Here is a 24,704-nt window from a genome sequence, read left to right on the forward strand (position 1 = left end):
GGAGACTCCACAGCCTCCCTGGGCAGCCTGTCCCAGTGCTCCGTCACCCTCACCGTGAAGAAGTTCTTTCACATGTCGGTGTGGAACTTCCTGTGCTCTATCTTGTTCTATCCTTCTATCTTATAAACACTGAAGACCTGGACAAGGATGTTGTTAGCCTTAGGCAGTTTGAAGGGGGCAGCAAAATCGCTTGAAAGGGAAAGATTCTTCCAGTGTAACAGCAGGGCTGTGCCCAGCCCATGCAAGCTCTGCTGGTTTTGTACCCCATGAAAGCTCCTCTTACCACATGTAGGGGAGAGGATGGAAGGGATCGTGTCTGCATTGTAAAGTGATTCCTCCTCTACGCACCCAAAAGCATGCAGAGGGAGGTCAGGGTATCTGTGGGTCACTGTAGGAGCACCAGGTTGCTGTGCAGAATTCCTCTTTGTCATGAACAGTGACAATCTTCAGGAGTGTTTTTACATGTTCCTGAACAAACTTCTCCCATAATAGCACTTGCCTGATTGAAAACTTAATTAAACAAGTCCTAAACAAGAGTTTCTCCTCCCTCCCAGTTTCTCACCCTCTTGGCAGAGACGGGTCCAAGTGTCACTTTTCTCTTGTTCTCCATTAGGCTCTGTGGCTATCCCCCTTTCTATGATGAAAATGACTCCAAACTCTTCGAGCAGATCCTCAAGGCAGAGTACGAGTTCGACTCTCCGTATTGGGATGACATCTCTGAGTCTGGTAAGAAGCTTGTTTATTTGCCACAATCAGGCATGGATGGAGCCGTGCCTGTTGTAGGTATCCTCCATATGTGCCTTCTATTGTGTGTGGAGCTCCTTTTAACTGAAAATCATTGGGAATGGGCATTTCTTTTAGCTAAATATTTACAGGAAGTTATTTTTGCAGAAGAGCAAACTAAGTACCATTTCATCCAGTCACATACAAAGCACTAAAATGTAGCTGGGACAGAAGAATAAGACAGCAGAAAGCTCTCCCAAGAAGACAAAGCAGTTTAATATCTCCATCACATCCAAATAAAATGCAGATGCTTTACGTGTCACTAAGAATAGAGAAAGTAGTTCAACTCTGTTACTAAAACTGTGCTGCAGGTCTGAAGTGAATCAGCAGCATATATGGCAAAGACAAATGCAATAAATTAATGATTTCTAAACAAGGACAGTAAGCAGATTTGGAAACTGGGAGTACTGTCCAGGTAGATGCCTGTGTGCTCCCCCAGTTCCCCACCCAGTGCAGAACCCATAGCACCTGCCTGTACCTGCAGAGACTTGCCAGCATTGTATCCCATGTGTGCCACTGATGGGCTGTGGCCTCCAAGAGGTCACACAAGCTCAGTGTCCTTGCTCTATCCAACCTGGGGAAACATCTGCTGTTTCACACAGGAGGAGAAATGAACAGTAGGAAAAATTCACCGCATAAAAATATCCCTGGAAATACATTTTTTTTTATTCCTTAGTAATACAGATTATTTAGGCAAGACATTAAAAGAAGTGCTTTATTTTTAAGATGATCCTTGTGGGTCCCTTCCAGCTTGGGATATTCTCTGATCCTATGAGATATCCTGCTATCTGCTTATAGAACAACATTTCATGCTGCTTACATCTGCAGTCCAGATATCGCTGGGAGAGATTGCTTAAAAATATACGTGATAAGAGGTTTTTTTAAGCTTGTAAGGGTTTTCTGAGCAAATATGAAGATCTGCTGGCAGACTCGTTTGCATTTTGGGGGAGAAATTCCATCACCTAAAGCAGCAGAAAGATTTTCCCACTATATAGCTTTGCTGTTGCTCCTTCAGCTGTTCTCTCATGAAACTACTGGATACATGCCACACTGTGATCTCCCTTCCCTCCATCCTAGTGTCAATTAAAAACACACTACCTCATGCCCAAGGGAGTCCCTTTTCCTTGGTAACTGGTTTTTAAATACACAATATATCCTCTTCACTGCCCACGTGTGCGGTTGCTTGGAAGTTGCTTGGAATGAGCAATGATAGGCTCCTCTTGCTGCAGTTTCTGACCTTCTCCTTGCCTTTCCATCTCAATTTACCAGCATCTCCAACAGGTATGGCCATATTCAGACCACTAAGGTGATCAGAAGCACTTGGCTGACCAGGGAGCTAGGAGCTGGCAGTATCAAATTCTTCTGGTTCCAAATTATTCACCCCACTTTTCTTTTTCTTTTTCTTTTTTTTATAGCTAAAGACTTCATTCGGAATTTGATGGAGAAGGACCCTAATAAAAGATACACCTGTGAGCAAGCAGCACGACACCCTTGGTAAGCAACAGTCACTGCTATGAAACCCTCAGGGCAGAGAGCGTCATTAACACTCATGCCATTGTCCTCCAGATTTCCCTGGAAAAACATGATTAAAGGTCAAACTGTGCGGGTGTGCAGAAAGCTGGGTATCAACCTGCTCATAAGGTCTTTAGCAAGGTAACATCAAAGCACCTAAGAGTTTGTTAGGAGGTAGAAAATTCTCCTCTGTGCTTCACAGGTGGTGGTCTACCTCTTCACCTCGTGCTTGCAGCACAGCCCTGGGTTGGCATACTGTTTACCCTGCCTTGTTGAATGAGGCAGGAAACACTAAGAGAGGGACAAGCTGAGATTGAATTAGTCTAACAATGCTGCTTCTCTGCAGTGACTACAGAAAAGTGCCTGGTCTGGCTGTATTTGTAATTTAGACCTCCATTAAGTGCTTTACATGAGATGATGCCTTTGCACATAGATGACTTGACCAACATTACCAACAGATCATGTCGCTGAAATGGGAATGGCTCAAGGCCTTTTGACCAACTTGCTTAGCATCACCCCACACTGTCAGCTGCACCCAAAAATGGGCTTTAGATACAAGTCTTTTGTCAGGGATCATTATATATGAGGCAAGACTATCTTTGGTTGTTACAGTAGCTGCAAAAGAATGGAGTCAATGACGGTATTTTCACCCCAGGTATGCATTAGACTATGCTTTTATGCCATCACAATTACCACAAATACCATTTCCTTTTGCAATTTCTGGAGTGTTAGCTGGATAAGAGCATTAGGCTGTGCATTTCTCAGGGAACAGAAGATTTTCCTGAGTGTCCCTAGCCCCTCAGGAAAGCCATTGAGTCAGTGTCATAACTAGCTAAACAGCTTGATGGACCTTAAAACTGTCCTGGTGATGCAATCTGAGCCCGGTGATTAACCTCACATAGTGCAGCTGAGTGTAAAATGCCTGCTAGGAAAAGCACAGTATTTTTTCTGGGTAGTTTTGGCTTCGAGGTGTTTATGCTCCTCTCCCTGACCCCCAACTGGTTTGTCTCATCCCACTGCTGTTCTCAGTCCTGGGACAACATGGATGGTAAATCCTTTCAAAGGTTTTTACACAGGAAAATATAACATTCTGGCTTACATGCTGATGATATTTTACCAATATGCAGGGTGACGAATCACCCTGATCATTAACTGATAGTTTACACCCGTGAAGGAGGCAGTAAGTTACAACTACAAAAGCAGGACACTGTAACGGCACTGATTTATTCATGGTGGAAGTGATGTACCAACTGCCATTGCTGTACTACAAATCATGCTGAAGATAAGATTGAGGGTCACCCTTTAAAATTAAAACAGTTGTAGGAAAGGTTTGGGATGCAGAAAGAAATGTGAATCATCAAGAAAATCAAAGTTCTTGCTTTTCACTTGCCATGTAGTGACAATGAGAAACATTTTACAGCTGGTTATTAGCTGGGTCAGCTGGGTTATTGGCTGGCATCAATGCAAATGAGATGAGGGAAAGTCGAGACCTGGGTCTGCCCTTTTTCCCGTGCCCCATCAATAGCTGTGTTTCCCATCAATAAGTGCTTTCTGTGTGACAAAAATAAATCTGGGAAATGAAATCTGACTTTGGTGAGATGAAAAAAAAAAAAAAAAAAAAAAAAAGAATTTTTAAATGATACTGACCTGAGCCTCAGGAAAGTTACAAAAGTCAGTATTAGAAATACAGAATAAATAATGGGAACACAAATCCCAGCAGGGAATGAGGTGACCATTTGTATAACTGAGAGGCAGATTTTCCAAAGCCCCACATCCAAGATACACAAAGTATAAGCATCCAGCTCTTGGCCCCACTACATCTGTGTTGGTTGCTGGAGTGCAACAAAGAAACGTGGCACTTGCAACACACACAGCTCCTGGGCCCTCCTAAAGGAACAAAATGATAAAAAGAGTTTTCATTCTTTTTTTCTTTTTTCTTTTTTCTTTTTTTTTTTTCATGGCCCACAGCCAATGGAAACTCACAGGCTGCTCCATAATGTTTGGTATTTTCTACAGAATCCAATCTTCTGTTGAAGAAAGCCCCCCTCAAAAAGGGATTTCCCCCGTTTCTGTGGCTGGGGTCTTTCTCTGCCAGTCTGACTTTGCAAGGCAGTGGTTCATTCGCAGGGCTGCCTGCAAAATTCCCAAATGCACCTCTCTCCCACATGAGCACAGCAGGTGGCAAAGGCAGTACGTGTCAGTGGATTAAAGAGCAGAAGGAGGGTTGTACAGTGAAAGCAATGCATGAATGTGCCCAGAGAGATGGCTTCAGATCTGCCTCTGTCCTCCCCAATGTGCTCTGGAGCAGATGTCTTGATGCCTCCTTCCCTCTTGCTCTTATCTTCCTGTAACATAAATGTCACAGTTTTAGACCTCTCTGAAGAAAGGTGCTGTGATTCTTGGGGGCTCTGGATCCTGTAGTGATAAACACTACTCGATTGTCTTTTTGGATCATCAAGGCTTCTCCCAGATATCATCTGTTATTTCAGAGTTAGTGGTGAGACCTCATTTTGCCAAACCATTGCTCAAGAAACATTTTCCACCCAGATTGCTTATGCCAGGAAATAATGAGGTTTTTACTGTTCCTCTTCTCATTTTAGCCATTATATCTATTGCAATGGCATCCTCCCCTCCCCTTCAAATGCGGAGGAGGAGGTGGAGAGCTCAGTGCTTCTTCTCAGTGGTCAACTGTGTCCTTCTCTCAGCTTGGATATAAGCTTCCAGCAAGCCCAGGCTTGAGTTCCTCTGTCTTATGGCTGTATTTAGTGTCACAGCAGTTGGAGACAAGGGTGCAAGTGTTTAGCCAACAGAGAGAGGCTACAGAGGCTATTATAATGGGGGCTTCCCATCCCTCCTTTTCATATGAGCATGTATTTTTCAGCATACATCCCTGTTGCAACCTCACCTTCCATAATGTCTGCACTGTGTTATCTTCTGCATGTAACCAAAATTAGTGTAGTGGATAAGTCTCCTGGCTTGGCTGGAGGAGATGATCAGGTAGAGAAGCGTAAATTAGTAGGTGGCTTCATGTAGTGACTATTTCTAGCTTTCCCCTTTTCTTCCTCCTGTGAAATCTTTTCCTGCAGTGGCGGATCTTTGGGATCAGCCAAAAATTGGGAAGAAATATGTCAAATCATGAATACTTCTAAACACGTAGATTATAACCTAAATGCAATAAAAATATATACCTATACATAAGATGGCAACCTGGTCATGAGATTTTGTTGTTTCAATGTATAATATTAGTGAAAATCAAACTGATTCAATATTCCACTGATTTTAATTACCCAACCAAGTAAATTGACAAGGTTTCCAAAAACTAGATCTTGCAAGATACTGTCTTTGTGCCTTTAAGGTTAATAATCTCCTGGAATTTCAGGAAAATGCTCAAGAATAGCCAGCTATTCACATGACTAAATGTTTGTGCAGGATCAGACCCTAAAAAAAGTAAATACTTCTTCCTAATGGCCCACTTTTCTGTGCTGTATCTGCTCCCCACATGCCTGCATTTACGTGATGTTTTGCTATTTATAATCAAATGGCCTTGGCAGGAGGACAGTATGTTAAACTTGGAGTTGGCAGAAAAGGAGGCTAATAATTGCAGTGAAGTATCGTAGCAGAAACAGTACGATATGTAAGGCTTGTTGGTATAATGATTACACCGCAGCCTGCACACTCTGTGCATTTATACAGATTTCTCCAGTTTAATATACAGATGACTTATGTTTTCCATTGGAAAAGTGATTTGTTTTATAGCATATCTTTTGCTGAAATTTGCACTGTTTATGATGTGTTGCAAAGGTGCAATGTTCTGTTTCATTGTTCCATTGTGACTTTTCGAAAAGGACGTGGAAAACGAAGGTACCAAAAGAGAGGGGTAATTTTGCTGCAGCTTGATACATTTTAATGTTTCCCGAGCTCGTATTAATGACAGCAATTAAGTTTATTAAATATATTGCCATGTCAAAACCCACATCCTGTTTAAGGCAGCGGCTCAGGCTGCAGTGATTAAGGGTGAACAGCAGAAATTCAAGGATCTGTTTTTTTCAGCTGTAGGACCACACTGTGCTCCCCATCAGGTCGAGCTGGGTCCTGTAGCCCTGGGACTGGCCCCATGTTCAACCTTGGCACAGGGGGAAAGAGAAGAGTCCTCAGAGGGAGAGGAGAAGGCCCAACAGTTAAGGAGCTGAAGTGGGAGCTGGAACATGTGCTGTGAACTTACTTGCTCTGTCACGCATTTCCCAAGTGACCTTAAATGGGATTTAGAGCAGTGTGCTGCTGCTGGTTACAGCATTGTAGACAACCAGGGACATGGAAATTGAAGGGTGTTATATGTATCGCCTCCTTATATAAACTGCATAGAAGAGAAGGAGGTTGTGGCACCTAAGTTGTTGTGACACCTGTGTTAGCGGATACAAGCATGGCCTTCACCTTCCCCATTGCTCATGGGGAGGGAGAGCGGATACTTGGGACGTGCCGACATCCATCTCCACCTACATCAGGAATCGCAAAGCTTTGGCAAGGATTGAACCCCTGCACATTGTGACCATGACCCTGTGTGTTTATTATGTGCCAGAGAGCACGAGCCAGATAATAATTTCCACCCAGGGAAGGGACATGGTTTACAAAGAGCTCAGTTCTCAGACAATATTGTTTGAAGTGCGAAAAGAGCTCTCTGAAGGGAACTGCTGATGTTTACAATATTAAATCAAACCCTTGTCGAGTTTATCCCCACACTCTATTTATTTTGGAGCACCACTGATACCGTACACATGTGTGTATATTTATACACATGCATGTGTGTATCTGTGCATATATACGCGTGTGTGTGCATGTATAGAAGAGTTGTGATCCTTCAGGGTTATCCATTCCAGCTAACTCCCCATTTCCTGTCATCATACTCAAGAGTATTTCCAAGCACTGCTTGGCCAGCACTGCATTTGAGTTGGCTGCCTTCAGTGAGTATGAAGGGTCAGAAAATAATGCTAGATGAAAGACTCTGCCTGCCAACATGGGCAGGGAGGACGCGGCGTGCAAGAGACATATGCTTGCAGTATGCTAACAAAGAACCGTCTAAAAGGAAACTTAGTGTTTTCGTCTTTGTTGGGCATTCCTTTCAAAGCTTAGAAGTGCTATATCTAGATAAGTTGCTGTGATAGCTTTGAACCAAAAAAAAAAAAAAAAAGAGAGAGGAGAGCTAACATAAATTTGAAATAATATCTGATCTTTAGATTAGATTCTTCTCATGTACAGGACCACATTTGCCATGGATATTCATGATCAGAGTCCTTGTTAGCTTCAGTGGAAGTATTTGTGATGGATAGTATTCAGACCATGGCCCTTGGTATCTGATTCTTTGTGTTGAGACACTCATATATTAGTGACAGGATGTAAGACCAGCTTCAACACAAAGTTCCCCAAAGAGCAGTCAGGATGTAGCTGCAGAACGGGGACACAAAGAGAAAAGTCAGTTAAGGTAGTGTAAGTCCTTGCTCAGTCCTGGGTGATGCTCAGCATGATAATAGATTGCTTCTGATTTTTCAGGTTTATTTAATTTTCTTTTTGTATACGTGTGTGGTAGGTAGAAGTAAAATCTTTTAGTGGGCTAACATGTATAGTTAGTAGAAACAATGAAACTTCAGTGCTGACACAGTTAACATTAAAGTAAACTGCAAAGTTAAGAACTATTGCTCAGGGTTTGAGTAGATATGCATCAGTTTGATTATCTCTGAAAGAGAAGATGGCTGTTTCTTAAGGAAAGTGTGCCAGAACGATATGTGCAGGGGAGGGAGGAAGAAGAAAAGATGCTAAGCTGTTTCTGTCATAAAAGAAAAAGCAAGACGGCTTTTATCTTCTGGATATGGAGAGTTAAAGAAAAGTGGAAGGGAGATTATAACATGCCCTAAAACCAATATCTCTGTTAGATCTTATGCGTCAACTTCTCAGCATGGGAACTAAGGTTCATGATTAAACAGATTTAGTACAGATTGGTAATGCGCATGATACCCACCTCAGGGTGACTTTGTGTGCCCAAAAGCTCATCTGAATTTTCAAACTCAACCAGCTGATTGTGTAAAAGATATGACTTCTACCTCCTAACTTCCATCTCTCTTGCTTCTCTGCTTAAACCACCACATCTCCAGCAAAACACACCAGAGAATGAGTACTAACTTTTCTTTTGGTTTCCTAGAAGTAAAACTATACTCTAAGCACCATAACATTGTGAGTATTTTATAAGATTTATAAGACTGAAGATCCTCCAAGTGCAAAGTACAGTATAAATGCACAGTCCTCATGTTACAGCGTTGCACTGTTAACAGGATAATTCTTCAGAGGCAGCTTGGAGAGCAATCCCACAGCCAGCTTTGGCAGCTGGGGCTATGTTTTGGGCCACACCATTCAGCATTCCAGCACGTGTTTGAACATCTCCTGCTGAGCTAAACTAGCCCCAGCAGTGCTCTTATTTTGTTCTGATTAAAAACTTGCATCTGCAAGGTGCTAATGCTGCTGAAGAGACCTTAGATGTAGGTTGGTCCCCACCAGCGTAGCACTTCAGGTCTTCACAGGACATCTGTCAATCCCTTGGTGAAGTAGACAAGTACTATTCATATTTGGGAAACAACAAGGCTACTTTTTCAGTATTACCAGAACTACGTCATCAACATAGAGTTAGTGGTGGTAGAAGACAGTTTTTGAACTATTGGAACCAGCCGTTTCTTACTGAAACCACCATCATTTCAGAAAATGATCCCTAAACTCAATATATACATATACATATAGTCTGTATTTGAGCTACATGTCTGATGAAAAGTTTCATATAGCAAAAATGCACTTGCGAGTTCTTCTGGAGACTAATGGGAAAGATCTCCTGGGAGAGCTGGCAAGGGTATCATACCCCAGGACCTTTTTCTGACCATGTTTCCAGAATAAAATTTGACAAGTGGGAAATGTGATCTGTGCTTATACAGCTTGGTAACAAGCTCGTTCATAACGCAAAATGCTTCATTAGCTTGGGAGGAAAAAATGTGCCTTGCAAATGTAAGTGATCTTCTCTCTGCAGCTCTGTCATTTTGATCAGTTACTGAACAGATCGTTTGGCTTGTAGTTGTCCACGCATGAAGTGCTTGGCTAAAAAATTTAGTTATCTTCCACAGATCTGTACAATGACAGCCAGTGCTCTCAGCTGGTATGTGCTGAGGGCATGTGCCTACATTGAGGAGGTGTCCTTGGATGGAGCAGAGTGCTCATGACATTTTGGAGTGACTCTGACTAGCAGTTTGCATTCCCACCAGGAAACTCTGTTAGGGCCCATGTGCACCAAAAGGCTGAGCAGCATGCAAGGAGTGCACACAAATCTTCATGCACTTGTGCACTTAAGCTAATGAGCTGTACAGGGCAGGCAATGCTGCTGGAGTCTTCTCAGGCTCCTGGCTCATAGAAGTGACCTGGAGGCAGTCATGGATACTCTGTGTTACATCAGTTGGGTCATGTAGGCTTGGCTTTGTTAAAGCTGTAGAAACCACCTCACATGATGGTTTCATACCTGAGAAATACAGAAAATGCACTGTATGAAGGGTGCAAGGGCAGCTGGGCTCCGTGTCCATCTGGGAGTGTATGTTGTATGGGATCCATCAGGGGCTGTATTCCCCGTGTGAATAGCTGCTTAATCTAGATGCTGCCTCAACAAACTTAGAGCTGCCTGGACCTGGTGGTAAATCCAGGCCAACTTGCCTTGCTATCAGTGAGAGGTGATCAGGAGTTCTCTTCAGAGGAAGATCTGAAGGTGTTCCAGACAGGGGCCTAAGAGGTGTCAGGTGCCACTTGGGAGCCCTGTTCTGTTCGTGGTACCTGTTCTTTTATCTGTTTAGGTGGCAGTTATGTGGTGGTGGTGGTCAGCAAAGTGCCATTCCCAGTTGGAGGTGAGCTACCCTGATTGGGAACCCTGCTCCTTCCTGCCCACACTTCTGCTGGCTCCAGTACTATTGAATAACTCAATATAGAGTAGGTCAGCTCCAACAGGCTGGAATTGGTGGCTATCCTGTCTCAGGAAGTGAAGGTTTAGTCCCTCATTTTCCCTCCAAGAGTAAGTATTGCCTTTTATCTCTCTCACTTCTTGGGTGAGAGCTACCAGCAGGAAGGAGGGGAGCAGTTTGGAGGAGACTGCTCCCAGAGAGCACTAATTCGATGTGCCATTGACACAAAAGTAGAAATTGCTGGAAGTCCTTTGAAGAACAGGGTTACACTTTGAAACAGTCTGGGCAAAATGAAAGGAATGTCTCCAATTCATGGGATGCATAAACGGAAACAGCAGGCTGGGGTATGTAAGCAGAGTTTCATCTTTTAAGAAACAAAGCAGTGCTGCCATTCTGCTGCCTTAGTTGGAAAAGAGTGAGGCTGGGGTACCGCCCTCTAAGGAAGATGTGGAGTAGTTGGAGAAAGTCCAGAGAAGCTCACTAGATCAGAGGATTAGAAAATATGAGTTATGAAGAAACAGAGAAAGAATCAGTTTGTTTAGTCTAGAGCAGAGAAGACGGAGGGAAGACATGATAACAGTCCTCAAATATGTGAAAGGATGCTTCAAAGACAAAGGGAACAAACTAGTTTTCGTGTCTTCTGCAAGATAGTGGGGCACTAGAATAGGTTGTCAGAGAAGTCTCCATCTTTTGGAGATCGTTAAAGATTGGTTAGGTAAATACCTGTTAAAATTATTTTGACAAAGAAGGGGAATGGGGGGAGGGGAGGAATAGATGATCATTGTGTCTCCCATACCCTCTGATTCTGTTATTGGAGGTCCCCAGATCAGGAGGCTCTGGCCCTGACAAATGTCTTATTTCTTTATTATTATTATTATTATTATCATTTTCTATTGCTTATAAACATCAGGCTTCTACACTGGTGCTAAAAAAAAAAAAAAGACTTCTGAAAACATCACAAAAATATAGGAGGCAATCTTTACTTCCTGGCCTCACCTACAACAGGTAGCATAATTTACCCCAGCACATGGCCCCACATTAGTTCACGGATGTGCCTACCCTTCCAAAAGATCTCATGCCTTGATGAGTTAAGTAAATTAAGAAAATCTTCTTGAAATAATTATGTTTGACAGATATTTGAACATTTCTATCTGTTCAAGAAACTGCACAATATCAATGAAGTTTCTCAGTCAAGTGCTGTTCAGCTTAAGCTATTCAGGCAGCCTGTGCTAATTTAGTGAGAGTCCATGTATCTGTTTTACTGTTAATCTACATTAATCAAGACAAATGGCTATGTACGTTGTAGGGTAGCAGGAAAATCTCCAGTGCAAACACAAATCAGACAGGTTGGAGTGGCTCTGGAGGCTGCTGCATGGCTGAGGCTAAAAGTAGTCTCAGCCTGTTGATGTTAAATGTTTAGATGTAAAGGGAAAAAAAAAAGGTACGATGTTTTCATCAAGGGCTGTAATGGTGACAGAAAGCAGCCACGCACCAACAAAAGGTCGTACCTCTTTGTAGCTGCCAGATCTACAAGCCTTATCTATGCTTGCTTTTATTGCCCCAGATTTTCCACCACTGCTGCCAGCAGAGACAGTGGTGGGAAGTCGGAGGCCTCATGTGAATGGAATCAGCATCTCTCTAGGAGCAATCACACCTTGGAACAGACTTATCTGTTGAGGAGATGAAGAATGGGTATTCAAGGAGAGCAAAAGATGTCTTAAAACCCGCCTTGTCTGCCTGTTTCAGGATTGCTGGCGATACGGCACTCAACAAGAACATCCACGAGTCTGTCAGTGCTCAGATCCGGAAGAACTTTGCAAAAAGCAAATGGAGAGTAAGTGACCCACCCTCAGAGGTGATGCTTGGACACATAACTCTGCTACCATGGCATCTGCAAAGCCCTTACATCATGTCAATACTTTAAATAGAAAATGCTTTTGTGGCCCAAAATTTTGGACATAATAGTTGGTCCCATCTTAGGCTAGATATGCTGCTTATAAGGCATGCTACATCAATGCATGAATGTAATGAGTATGGGGCCAGGGCTAAAGCACCAGTGGTTGGTTATATGTCAGAGAGCAGGGGACACAAAACAATGGGGGGACCTGAGCATTGGTTCAGGGAAGGTTATGTCCAACATGAGAAGGTATTTTGGGCTACCACATCCCATCTGATGGGATTGGGAAAAGTTGAGATAATGATGGACTCCTCTACTTATCCCAACATAGAGTAACCAGGGGAATGGCGGAAGTTACACTTCCACCTCCATGTTTTCATTTTTCTTTCTTTTTTTCCCCCAGCAAGCGTTTAATGCCACGGCAGTTGTGCGACACATGCGGCGGTTACACCTCGGCAGCAGCCTGGACAGCACGAGTGCCAGTGTCTCGGGTACCCTCGGTCTCACCACGCCGCTGTCTGATACAACCACCCGGAAAGATTGTGAGTAGTGGGAGAAAATCTGTGGGAAATGCTTTTTCTATCTGCCCCCAGGCTGCAGTCCTCGCTGCCAGCAGGTGTTTGAAATGAGGACCGAAAAGGGACTGAGGCTTTCATGTTTAGCTGGCAATAATAATAATAATAATAATAATAAAAAGTAATAATTCAATTGGAAATGTTTTTGCACTGAAAAACTGAATTTTCAGCTTAGTGCATTTTTGGGAGATCCTCCTCCTGTGGAGCATAGGGGCTTTTGATTGGGAAAAAGACCCAGACACCCCTAGGAAAGAGTCATGTATTTGGCTGAAATCTGGCAGAGTTTAATCAAAATGTTTATGTTTAAGTTTCCAGTTTTGTGATAAAACTTTTATTTTCCCCCATAAAAATTGGCTCACTTTACATTTTCCGTGGGGGAGACTGCTCCTGCCAGTCCAACCCAGCCTGGGCCAAAAGAATCTCCTGTACAGGAGGCTCGCTTGTATGAGCAGGGCTGAGGCTCTGCACTGCACTACGGGGTCTGGCCCCTGATTTGTTTGTTCTCTGCTGCAACTGAGATTTTCAAGCTGCCCGATGGAGTCAGATGCTTGGGGTGAGTGAAGCTGATTTAATCTCTGGCTTTTATTTTATTCCCTTCTATCCATCTGTAGAGATTTTTATATCACAAAATGGAGGGACACAGACTTTACAACTTTACAAAAGAGATTATTTCAAGCAGCAGCACCACAAAGCTAGTAGCCTGTGCCGTGGCTGAGCCAGAGCAGAGCCCCTTCCCTTTGCATCCCTGGTCTGACGGTGATTCATGCAAGCAATTTCAACAAAGCAGCTCCTGTCAGTGCCCAGATAGTTTGCAATGCCCAGCGCCAAATCCTACAGGTGCTGCCAAAAGAGTTTCCCTGTGCTCCTGGCATGCACCTGGCACCTGCAAAGGAGCAATGCAGCACTGACCAGCAGCAAAGCACTTTAGCCATGAGCTGGCAATGCAGTGAGGTTGAAAACCCATTACAGGGGAAAAATGCAACTTCATCTTGGTTCCTGCCTGAGCTGGACCCCAGTTAGGTCTAGAGCATCTGGTGGGTGATTAATCTCCATCCATCCAGTTAATGGATGATCAATATCAGAAGGTGATAATTAATTGCACTGAGTAGTCTGAATAGTAATGGAAAAAAACATCCGTGCACCACAAAGGTGGGAAGTGATTAAAGTCTATTCAATGGCTACAGAAAGTCCAGAATCCAGCAAGTCCCTGTGCAGGATCCAGCCCTGTTTTTGCAGTGATGGAGAAGTCAACCGGGATATGAAGGTTAAAACCAGGTGTGTTGAGAGGTGATTTTTTTTCCATGTCAGAAACACGAGGCAGAAAAGTATCTATCTCCAATCATCGCAGGTTAAGTTCAACAGAAGAGCTTGCCAACAAATATTGAAGAGCTTCCCTTTTGCAAAGAAATTAATTAAAGAGAAAAAATAGGAGATGCTGGAGCCCCTGAAAACCAGTGAGGACAGTCAGGAACACATACAAGGTGTGACATTAAGAGGCAGCTGGCATGTCAGGCACAGCCCACTGAATGTCTCCTGCTGGGAAAAAGGAAACCTCAGAGGTCTCTGCCCTGTCTCTTTCTTTCTCCATCACCTCTGGAGACAGATTTCTTGCATGGGAAAGATCCCATCCATGCAGCCAGTTACATGAAACAGCTGTGCCACCATTACAAAATGCAGTCCTGCCTAATGCTATTAATAGTACATATAATGAGCTCTCCAAGCAGTTTCAAATGCAGTAGTTTCACATCACCGAGGGCAATTAAATACAGCCCTAGCCCAAGAGGAGCTTATATCAGGCTGCATCCTAACTCTGTGTTAGGCCAGAAAAGATGCATTAGGCTGGGTTTTGCTTCCTGTTGGGACAGTCTAAGTGAATCTGTTGGGATTTCTCAAGTGGATTGCCCTGATTTTCAGTCTTCTGTGCCTGGCTTATTCTGTTTAGGCATGGTTGGGCTGCCTAGATTGATTACAGAACCCAGATCTCTGTGTTTTTAAGGTAATGCATATATTGCAACATGAAGCCAAGGTGTCAGCTCTGAATGCTGCTGGGAAATGGGATATGGCTGGGTGTGGTTAAAGGATAATCATCCCTGAGGCTGAAACATCACCTTCAAGCTTGGGAAAGTAGGCAAAAGTCACAGCAAGCATCAAAAATATCCTGAGTATTCAAGGGACTGTACCAGACTCTAGATTGAGATATATTAGTGTAGCTTTCAGCCATCCTCTACTCACCAGGCTGGAAAAATGAACTTTATTTCTCATCACACCAAGCCTGCACCTTCTCAGAGCAAGGTCACCACGCAAATGCAAGGTGTTCCCCCACAGAGAGGGGCAGATCATCTGTGGAAAGCTATGGCAAGGATAGATTTTAGTGCTCAACATGAATATTTTCTAAGGGAAGTGCTGAAGTTGTGCTCGAATAGCCAAACCTGGAATCTGTCATTCTGAACCCAGCCTGCTTTGGGATTTTCAGGGGTTATTCTTTGGAGGCTGTGTTTTTTAGAGCTGTGCTGGAGGGTTCACTGGAAGTGGACATGTTCTATAAATATTCCTATTTAGCTAAATCCTCATTTTTCATTAAGAAAATCTGTGAAAAGTCTTTGATTAGTTCAAAAGCAGCTGCCTGGGTAAAAATTGGGTCCAGACTCTCAACCTATGTCAATCTACTCTCTTAGCTGGAAGTCCAGGAGACATACCAGCAAAGCCCGAGGTGACATAAGGTGTCGCTAGAATGATGTCCAAGTCACACAGATTTACCTTCTCTCTAGATTTACAGGAACTTACCAGCAAGTTTGACCCACTGCACTTTTTTATCAGCAGCTTTCCAGGATGCCTGGGAAATGTGCTTAGCCCAGGTGAGCAGTCTGTTCCTTTAGCTAGATGGACTTGATGAGAAGTTTAATCACCTTTGACGTGCCCATGAGGAAAATTACCTTGAGCAAGCACAATGCTGGAGGGATTTTTGAATCCCACAACTCTTTGTCTTCAACCCCAGAAATGTAGCTTCAGTCTGGCTGGACACATACCAAAGCCAGGAACACCATCTCCAGCAGTGTCTCCTCTGCACTGCAGCATGCTCTGGGAGCAAGACCCACATTCCCCCCTCCAAAAATAACACTTCTAACTCTGTTTCTGGCTTTCCTTTTAGGTATGTCTCCATCCACTCTCTGTAGTTTTGTTTCATCTGCTTCTTCAGGCGTTTCGGCAGTAGGAGGGGACCGGAGACCCAGACCCACCACAGTGACCACAGTGCACACAGGGAGCAAGTGAGAGCCCGGGCGGCCGGGGCTGAAGGACTAGAAGAAAGAAGATTTTTTTATGGCCATATTTTATACTGCAATTCTGAAATGTTTCATTTATCACAAACTGCAATGACTCCAGGGGGAACGGATCTAAGTCTCTGGTGCTGTACATATATATACATATATATAAATATATATATATATATGTGAGTCTAGCAATGTTCTAACTAATGAACACTCATTCTTTTCCCCAGTGATTTACTCTTTTCTCAGTGTAGGTAACAGTATATGTTGTATTATTTTTTTTTCCTTTAACTACAAACATCTCAACTGGATTATTTAAATAGAGATACTTTTCTGAGCATTATATATATATATTTTTTCTTTTAAGAAGTACTTCCAGTAATGTCCCTCCTCCTGGTTAGCTGGGGGATAGGCTGTTTCTGTAGGTAGGAGTTGGCGTTAACTTGGCAACCCAGGAGGATTTCAATGGCATGCCATTTCTCACTCCTCAGACTGGACTGCAAGCCTGGCTGGCTTTAGCAGAGCTGCTGCTGCTCCGAGTAAGAAACCACTGCTTTCCCCCTCCTCCTCCTCCTCCTCCTCCTCCTTGAAAGCCACGGGGAGAGTTAAGTCACCACCAGACCCATTTCTGCAGTGCTGGGAGCCTGCAGCACCCTTGTTGGAGAGGAGAGGCCGGCACGCGGTGCCTTTCAGGAGCAGACCAGAGCTGGACAAGTGAAACAACAGAGCCTCATCCTGCAGCAGTTCCCTCCTTGGCAATCCCTTCCAGCCACTGCATGTGATGGGCAGAGAGAAATGATTTCTGCGTGCCTCAGTTTCTGCCCCTGGGAGAGGGCTGATGCTTGCACCCCTCTGTAGAGCTCATATACAAAAGCTAACTTAACTTCTTCTTCTTCTTTTTTTTTTTTTTTTTTTTTTTTTAATTACTTAATACATGCATTTCCCAGGCTACACGTGCTGGTGCATTATTTGGGAACAGCTACTGTGTTGAGTGTCCAGGCACCTTGAAATAGAGAGGAGAGCAAATCTGCCCTCATTTGCCCAACAGCTCCAGGTTACTTCTCTTGTACCCCAAACGGGCTCATCCCCAACCAGAGGCACAAGCCTTGTGCTCAATCACCACGTTCATGTCCTTTATCCTGCACAAAACATTGCAAAAGGCAGTACAGGTGCAGCTGAATTTATCAGCCAACGGTGACCGTGCTGTAAAAAGCCATAATTATTTGTCATCGAGACTTCCAGGTCCTGCTTCAGCTTCACTCTGTTGGCTTTGACCAACAGAGCTGGGATTTCATCCATTGCATTTGGAGTGCTAAATGCTGGCAAAGCAGGTGGCAATGAGCACCGACTGTTCGGACAGACCACTCCTTTGGTGGCACTCGATAGAAGTCCAGTTTCCTTGTTATTAAGCTACTCCCCATTTTCAGAGGGCTGCAGCACATCTGAATGAGCCCCCGTGCTGGGGACAGCCACCCATGCCTGTGGGGTTAAGCAAAACCCTCGAGATTTGGGCAGACCAAAGGGCAGGGGCTGTCCTTGCTGCAAGCCATACTCCTGTCCTATGCTCAGACCATTGTCACCATGAGACCCCTGTCACCTGGACAAAGGTCGCCGAAAATTGCTATCATACAATTTACACTCATGCCAAGGCTACTTTATTTCACCAACCTGAGGAAGGAAGCTTTAGTCTGGGAGACACTCCTCCCACAAGAAACTGGAGTTATTCTGCACCCACCTGATCTCATAAGCTCAGCTCTGCTCTGGATGCATGTATGTACGTGGGCAGTCCCCCAGCTTGGAGTCAGTCGAATTCCCACATTTACACTCGTGCCACAAAAAGCAGGATTTGTTTAGGGAATATTTTGGTCTTTGGACCATTGTTTTTATGGTTGAGGCTCAAGCATTCCCTCTTTGCATTTCCTCCTTTCTGAAACTTGATTTGAACTCAATGCATTTGCTGAAGCTACTATGCAAAACATAACATTCAAATGTATCTTGCAGGAAAAAAAGTAAAAAAAAAAAAAGAAAGCAAATGGATTTCCATCTGCAAACCAAAGAGCAGTGGTGGGAGTAAAGGTGGATGTGTTGTCCTGTATTCAGGGGGTTCTTGTACACCGGCTGCCCTCCATGCTCAGTGCTTTCTGTGTTTTTTATTGGAGGGGTATTTCTTCCTTCCAAACACGCAATTCCCTTTTTTTTTTTTTTTTTTTTTTTTTCCCCTTTCCTGTACCTAATATTCTGCCATAGCTGTGTAATTTATTATCATTATTTTAGGTTTGTTATCAACCACTGGGATGTTAAGATGAGAAACAGAAGCACTTAGAAGCAAAATTGTTTTTTTTCTGCTACAGTTTTGTGTGGTGGGAAGCTCTTCTTTTGGATCAGTGAGACACAGCTGAGGACCTGACCAGGTTCTCCAAATCTGTAAACTGGGATGGCTTAGCAGTACCTGGGATGGGTGTCTGGGAGCTGGAGCTGTTTGCTCCTGAGCACCACAGCCTGGCACAGCAAACACCCCAGCATCGCCTGCCAGGGATGCTCCAGTGACACCACGAGTCCTTCCCCTGCACCAGTAAATGACGTGTGCAGGTGGGGAAGGGGCTGATAGCCCAAAGGTAGATAGCCCAAAATCTAGGCCTTGCCATGCCAGAACAGGTAGAAAAATCCTTCTGGGCTCTTTCCCAATGGGTCATCCTACTAAACAAGCTTTGATTTACTCCTCGCACGAGGACTTCAGCCTGGGCTCACCTGTCTGTTTCCCTTTTCTGCTTTACTTGACTGGCACCGATGTGTTTTTCGTTTGTAACCTGTTTTCCTCAGCTCCTTCCCCTTCTTTTTCTTTGCTTGCAGCTTTGATTGTTGATTTTTACCTCCAGAGTCACAGAGGCCATCTTTGATGCCAACAGCAGAGTGCTCTTGCTGGGAAAATAAAACTAAAAATCCAGAAAACCTCCAGCTGGCCCCTTAGCCCGCAGAAGAAGGGTGAGGACAGGCTGCCCGTGAACTCTGCGAGCTGAAAGTCAGTGTTGCAGTGGCAGGGGCTTACGCTGCTGATTTTGCATGTGACTTCATTCCTGGTGCATCCTCACTGCCTGCTGGATCACCCCTTCTGCAGCACGGAGTGGACATGCCGCATGGGGGGAAGCAGGAATACGGGGAAACCTGGCAGTGATGCTTTCCTGAGACTGTGTTACCCTGCTGGTGATGTCTTTTCTGTCCTGGTTGCTCTTGTGCAGGTGCCATTAGAGTAGTGGGGTCAGAAAAAATATAATTGGATTTTACGTACTCCTTGTGTGTCTGTTTTGGTTGTGGCACTGAAATAAAACCAAGAAATGATAGAGGTTCATTCCTGAAATGAATTGAACCACAGAAAGGGGTGTCAGACCTCTGGTCATCATCTTCATGTAGTATGCAATAGGCATTGGATTGGGTTTTGCTCTGTGCGTGTTCCCTGCATACCTCCGTGGCTACCAACAGTATTTTTTTCTGTAAGCAGTTGTCCTTCTTTCTGCTCAGCTCCAAGGAGCTTCAGAGCTTGCCCAAAACTATTTCCCAGCCCCAGAAGCCAACACAACCAGAGGGATGCCCAAGAAGAGCAGTGTCAGTGGCCCTGAGGCTGCCCCTTCCTTAAACATGACCTTGGTTTTAGCGAAACAAGCCCCCAGGAAAAGCCAGACAATTTAGCCATTGGTGAGCAGGGAGAGTTTTGTCCTGCAATGTGAATTTGGAGTCAACTAGATAAGCTATAAGGAAAGCTCTGCTAACATTTCCCCCTAGGGTAACAGCTCCAGGTCTGAGCAGTGCTAGCTAGGTGAACTCTGCTTAAAAACACCAGTCTGACTCTGCCAGCGAGTTCAGGCAGACAGTCGACTGTTGCTTTTGGTTTTTCTAAAGAGCTGAGGGACTCGTACACCTGCAGAATAGCAGCTTCTAGCCTGAGCCCCGAGGTACAGAAGTATCTTCCTTTCAGCACATGGAAATTGCCATTTAAGGGGATTACTTGCATTCCTGCTCCTATGCGTGTTTATCTGGTTGAACTAGAGCCTGGGCGCATCCCTGAAATTATTCATGGGAAGGGAGTTTTGCCTTCATTATTGTGCTTCTTTGCACCAGAAGCGTGAACCACACTCATTCAAGCAAAAAGCAGAAACACACCCGGAGACTGCAGCATCCAAGGCAAACAGCATCAAAATGGAGCATGGAGGATGAGCTAGCAATGGCTGAGTGCAGGAACCTGCCCACAAGCACTGTGCGAACAGGGTTTCCCCTGGTACATTGCTCATCCCTGATTTCTCGCCCAGCAGCAGTTTTACTCCATCCCTTTCATTTCCCCACCTTCCCTGCAGCTGGGTCCTGCCTGTCCACCCCTGCGTGCGTGTGTGTGTGTGCGTGCTCTGGCCCCAGGGATCGCAGGTCCCACTGCTGGGCAGTCAGGAGCCGGTTCAGGTTTTTTGGTCCAACCTTGTGCTGTTGGGTCAAAGCTGTGTACATAGTGTTTATAGCCAAGGATAAAGGGTTTTTATCCCAGACTCTGGTTTTCAAGACCCCTTCCCCACCTCAATGCGTGCCACTGCTCTGTCCAGTTGGTTATTTTATTCCTCCTTTTCATAAACAGTAAGGTCAGAAGAGCAGCTCTTACATTTTTCCATGCCCCAGAGCAGAATCATGGCTTGTACACTCGCAAGCGCTGAACTAATGATGGCACCAAAATGTCCAATAAATGCATGTTACTGCACTGCATGTATTAAACTGCTGTTCACGGTTTCTGTATTTCCCGAGCCTTTTCTTTATGCACATTCGATCCAGCCTTTTCTTCAAGGGGTTTCTTCTAGATTTTGCTTTTAAATGACTTAATGTATCTGTAACTTGAAATCCATCGTTAAGTTTGAGTAAATGCAAAAGCTGATGTTTTGTGAACAAGATACTGCAAATCCTGATAATGTATTTTGTCTTTCTGTGGAATGCTCTGCAGCATGTGCAGGAAGAGTCACCATCCAGAGCAGCTGAAAACTATGCAGCAGTCACGTACACACATCTAGAAACAGGGAGTCGGGGAGGGCCCCCCTTTGAACATGATGTTAAAAAGTTTGGCCTGCATCTAAAATACCTTCCCTGGGTTGCTGATGCTCAGGGCTGCCAAAAAGCACATCATTGTGTGTCTTTAGGGTTGTTTTCTCTTTTTTTTTTTTTTGGTTCATTTTTCTTAGTGAAAACTTTGGCTGGTTTGCTCAATTCTTAGTATTTTTCTCTTAGGAGGTATTTCTTTCTCACCCATTGCAGAATGAACTGCATTTTGTGGACCAAGATGCTGTGACTATTTGCCTGCATGAAATAGGGCAACGAGCTCAGCTAATTATCCCATCATTTCTGAAACATCAAATACGGAAGCGTCTTCCCCAGCATCACCGCCTAAATACTTGCAATCAGTCCTTAAGCCTCCATGTAGCCATGCCACCATTTATCCACGGAAGAGTTTGGCATGGTGCTTCTTCCACATGGAAAACATGGCCTTGCCTCGTCTTCCCTTGATCATCATTCCATTTTCATGTGTGCTTTCTTTGGCAGGGCAGGGATGCAGGAAGGCCACGTGTTGGTTTTAGCACATCTGGCCCAATCCTTTTGTGAGTGTTGACAGGGCAATAGTCCCAGCTCCTCCATGGTCACTGCATTGGTGTGGAAGGTGTTCGTCTTTTCAAAACTCAACACAAAGGCATCTGAAAGGGTTGGGAAATGGTACTGGGCTTGTGGTAAGGGCACGCCAAGTAGAAGGGATGGAGAGAAAGTGCTGTGTTGGTAGCATAAGGAGCAGGTATCAGTCCTTGGAAATTATGTCAGGGTTTGTTCCGTGGTGGCTGAAAGCACCAAGAAGTCCTGAGCCCACCTTCAAGGCTGGTGCTCAGTCAGGATGCTGTGTCATCACCAAGACACTGCCTGGCAGTGCAAAAATCATCATTAATGATAATTGTAAATCAGCCCAAGTTCAGGTTGCTGAGACAGCACATGGCAGGATGCTCCATGAGGAGGTGGACCTGTCCTGTGGTTCCCAGTGGGTGGGAGACCCCAGGAGGTGCTCAGAGCAGCCCTAAGCTTTTCCACCTTTCATCTGCATCCTGCAAGTCCAGCCTGGTGTTGTGCATGCTGTGTCTTGCCAGGCCAAGCTGTAGCATCACCCCCAAAGTGAAGAGCATGGAAGGTCATACATAGCTCAGTGGGAGATGTGGCTCGACTCCTATTTCTGGTCAACGCAACATCAGCACCCTGTTGCTTATTGGCCTCTAGTTAAGAAACAGCATTTTGGTCAGTTTGGGTCTTTTTTTTTTTTTTTTTTTTTTTTTTTTTTTTTTTTTTTTAGAGAGGTATTTGATTTGGGTCAGCAAACAACCAAAAAAAAAGAAACCAGTCTGCCCAGAGCAGTGACTCCCCAGTGACCTCAACTGCAAAACATCTCTTGGTCAACTTTTAACGAAAATGCAAGCATGTTTTCTACAAAGGCTTAAATCTTAATCAAGGAATGTCAGTGTGCCTAATATTGCAGGTCTTGTGATTGATACAAGTTCATAACAGCATCCATGTCCAAAAAGAAGGGAGAATGTGTATTTACTCCATGCATGTATTAAGGCATCGCAAAAGTTTTATCTGCATAATGAGTTTGCAATACTGCAAATTGTTAATGGGGCTACATCGCAAGTGGTTCTCTGCCTTGACAATCATGTATACATATCGAGATTTCTATCATAATGAGAATTTAAAGGGATGACTAATTGTTTTCCTCCAATAAATCCAATTAAATCACCCTTTTGTGAAGTGTGTTGTTTTTGAGTGCGTGAGTCTCCACCTATGTGCAAGAAAAGAAGCAAATAATTTATATGGTGCCTTTGCTGTTTTATGCAATGATTTCCAAATGAGTTTTTTTTTTCCTCCCTAATTCACTCCATAAGGAAATGAATTAGAAGGAAATGAATGATAAGTCCACTAGTTGTTTCCTAAAATTGCTATTGGAAGTGATGTTTTATGGCAACACACAGAGACACAGCTATCTCTTGGGGATATCCTGGTACTCTCCTGAGTGTCCATGTGGAGCTGGGATAAGGAGATGCAGTTGTTGGTGCACCTTTGAGCTGGTCCTGGTGGTTTACACAGCCTGTGGTGAGAATCATGAAAGGAGACGAGATCTTTGCTAATGTTTCTGTAACAGTGCTTTGGAGCACTGGGCTCCAAAGGTCATTGTGTGCATTTCCTCATTGGTTTCCTTTTCCTCCAGACCACGTTGCTGGTGTGTGTAGACTTGTTTTTTTTTATTTATTTATTTTTAACCCTGATTCTTCATTTTCCCCATTTTATTTCTACATTTCTGCCTTTTCCTCATTGGCACACAAGAACTCCTTTCCCTTCACCTCTCCTTTAAAATAAAGCAGGCAAAGTCATTTTGCCTAGACAACAGTTGTTGGGTGTCCATCAGGGAGGTTGGGCCATGCTTGGGGTTAAAGCCCCGTGGATTTAGATAACTGGCTCCATAACAGAGCTGAAATGAACAGCAGTGATAATGCTCAACCCATAGCAATATAAAGAAAAAGACAAATTACACAAAAGTCTTTTATATTGCCAGGAAAGAAACAAGCACCAGAACCAACCTGATTACTGTTTCAAAGCTGTGGTATCAAACTGTGATCACTGAACTAGGATTAGATGATGGGCTCCACAACTTGCCATTGTGCTTCAGAAGAACATGTCCATAGGAAGGTACATCTTTGGAAAACTACATCTGCGCAAAAATTCATCTCAGGGAGTGGGATAGATTTGCAACAGCCATGGTCGTACCAGAGAGAAGGGGACTGGCCTTATCTTGAAGGCTTTCTGGGTGTTGGTATTCACACATAAGATGCCATAGGGACATGCTGTTCCCATCATATTATACTTTTTCACATATCCATTGCTGTGGGTATGTGTCCTGCCCAGCACATCCATGTCCTTAGTATGGTGGAGCTCTTTAACAAAGCCAAATTACTGAAATAACAAGCATTGTTGATAAATAGGGGAGTGGAAAGAAGGACCATCTGGATCAGCACTGCAAGTATTCAGCTGAGTATTTCCAGATTGTTTGCCATTTGGGCTTTCTGGATTACACTGGGATAAATTCCTGACTTCCAAGCTCTGTTTATTTAGCCTGAATATCACATTGTCTTTTTTTTTTTCTTTCTTTATAACTGCAACATTGTGATACATTTACAGTCAATTAATGAGCTGTTTACCTTCTTCACAAAGTGTTTTGTTTAGGGAAATTAATAATAATGATAGAGCCAATAGGTAATTTGTTGTTCCCATCTAAATCATGAGCTTTGTGCTTTCTTTGGCGCCATATAGGCTCTTGTATGTTTTTCATTTCTTTATCTGGGGCAGAAGCAAGAGCTGTGTTCACTTCCTTACCTCAGCTTACAGTCTAGCAGTGATCAGAAATGCTTAAAAAATCTCAAACAAATGTTTCCTTTTGCTGGCAGCCAGCTGGGCAGTTAGCCTCAATACTGAAAAGGCACATATCATGTTTATAACTGAGCTGCTTCAGGTTTGCATTTGCTCAAAGTAGCACCAGAGTAGATCAGATCCTTGACCAACTGCAGGGAAAAAATGTGCCACACGTGTATTTACCATGAGCCCATACTGACCCTAAAGGGAGTTGATGGATAAACTCCTGTCTCTATAG

At 43.9% G+C, this 24,704-nt stretch overlaps 1 protein-coding gene across 5 annotated transcripts in view; it reads left to right on the forward strand.

Annotated features, from left to right (window-relative positions):
- Window positions 1-22,799, forward strand: part of CAMK1D (calcium/calmodulin dependent protein kinase ID) — a 217,690-nt gene extending 194,891 nt beyond the window's left edge. For 2 of the 5 annotated variants that reach the window (XM_035317392.1, XM_035317406.1), the window contains exons 7-11: window positions 614-726; window positions 2,199-2,277; window positions 12,015-12,102; window positions 12,569-12,707; window positions 15,889-16,349. In XM_035317392.1, coding sequence (XP_035173283.1) covers window positions 614-726; window positions 2,199-2,277; window positions 12,015-12,102; window positions 12,569-12,707; window positions 15,889-16,010 — 541 coding nt within the window. In that variant the 3' untranslated portion in view covers window positions 16,011-16,349. Of the gene's footprint in view, window positions 1-613; window positions 727-2,198; window positions 2,278-12,014; window positions 12,103-12,568; window positions 12,708-15,888; window positions 16,350-18,856 lie in introns of those variants that run through there. The other 3 variants (XM_035317413.1, XM_035317419.1, XM_035317399.1) reach the window with 3 other exon arrangements.
- The last annotated feature ends 1,905 nt before the right edge of the window (window positions 22,800-24,704 follow it).

The sequence above is a fragment of the Oxyura jamaicensis genome, chromosome 1 (assembly GCF_011077185.1).
Source record: "Oxyura jamaicensis isolate SHBP4307 breed ruddy duck chromosome 1, BPBGC_Ojam_1.0, whole genome shotgun sequence".
NCBI classification, from domain to species: domain Eukaryota; kingdom Metazoa; phylum Chordata; class Aves; order Anseriformes; family Anatidae; genus Oxyura; species Oxyura jamaicensis.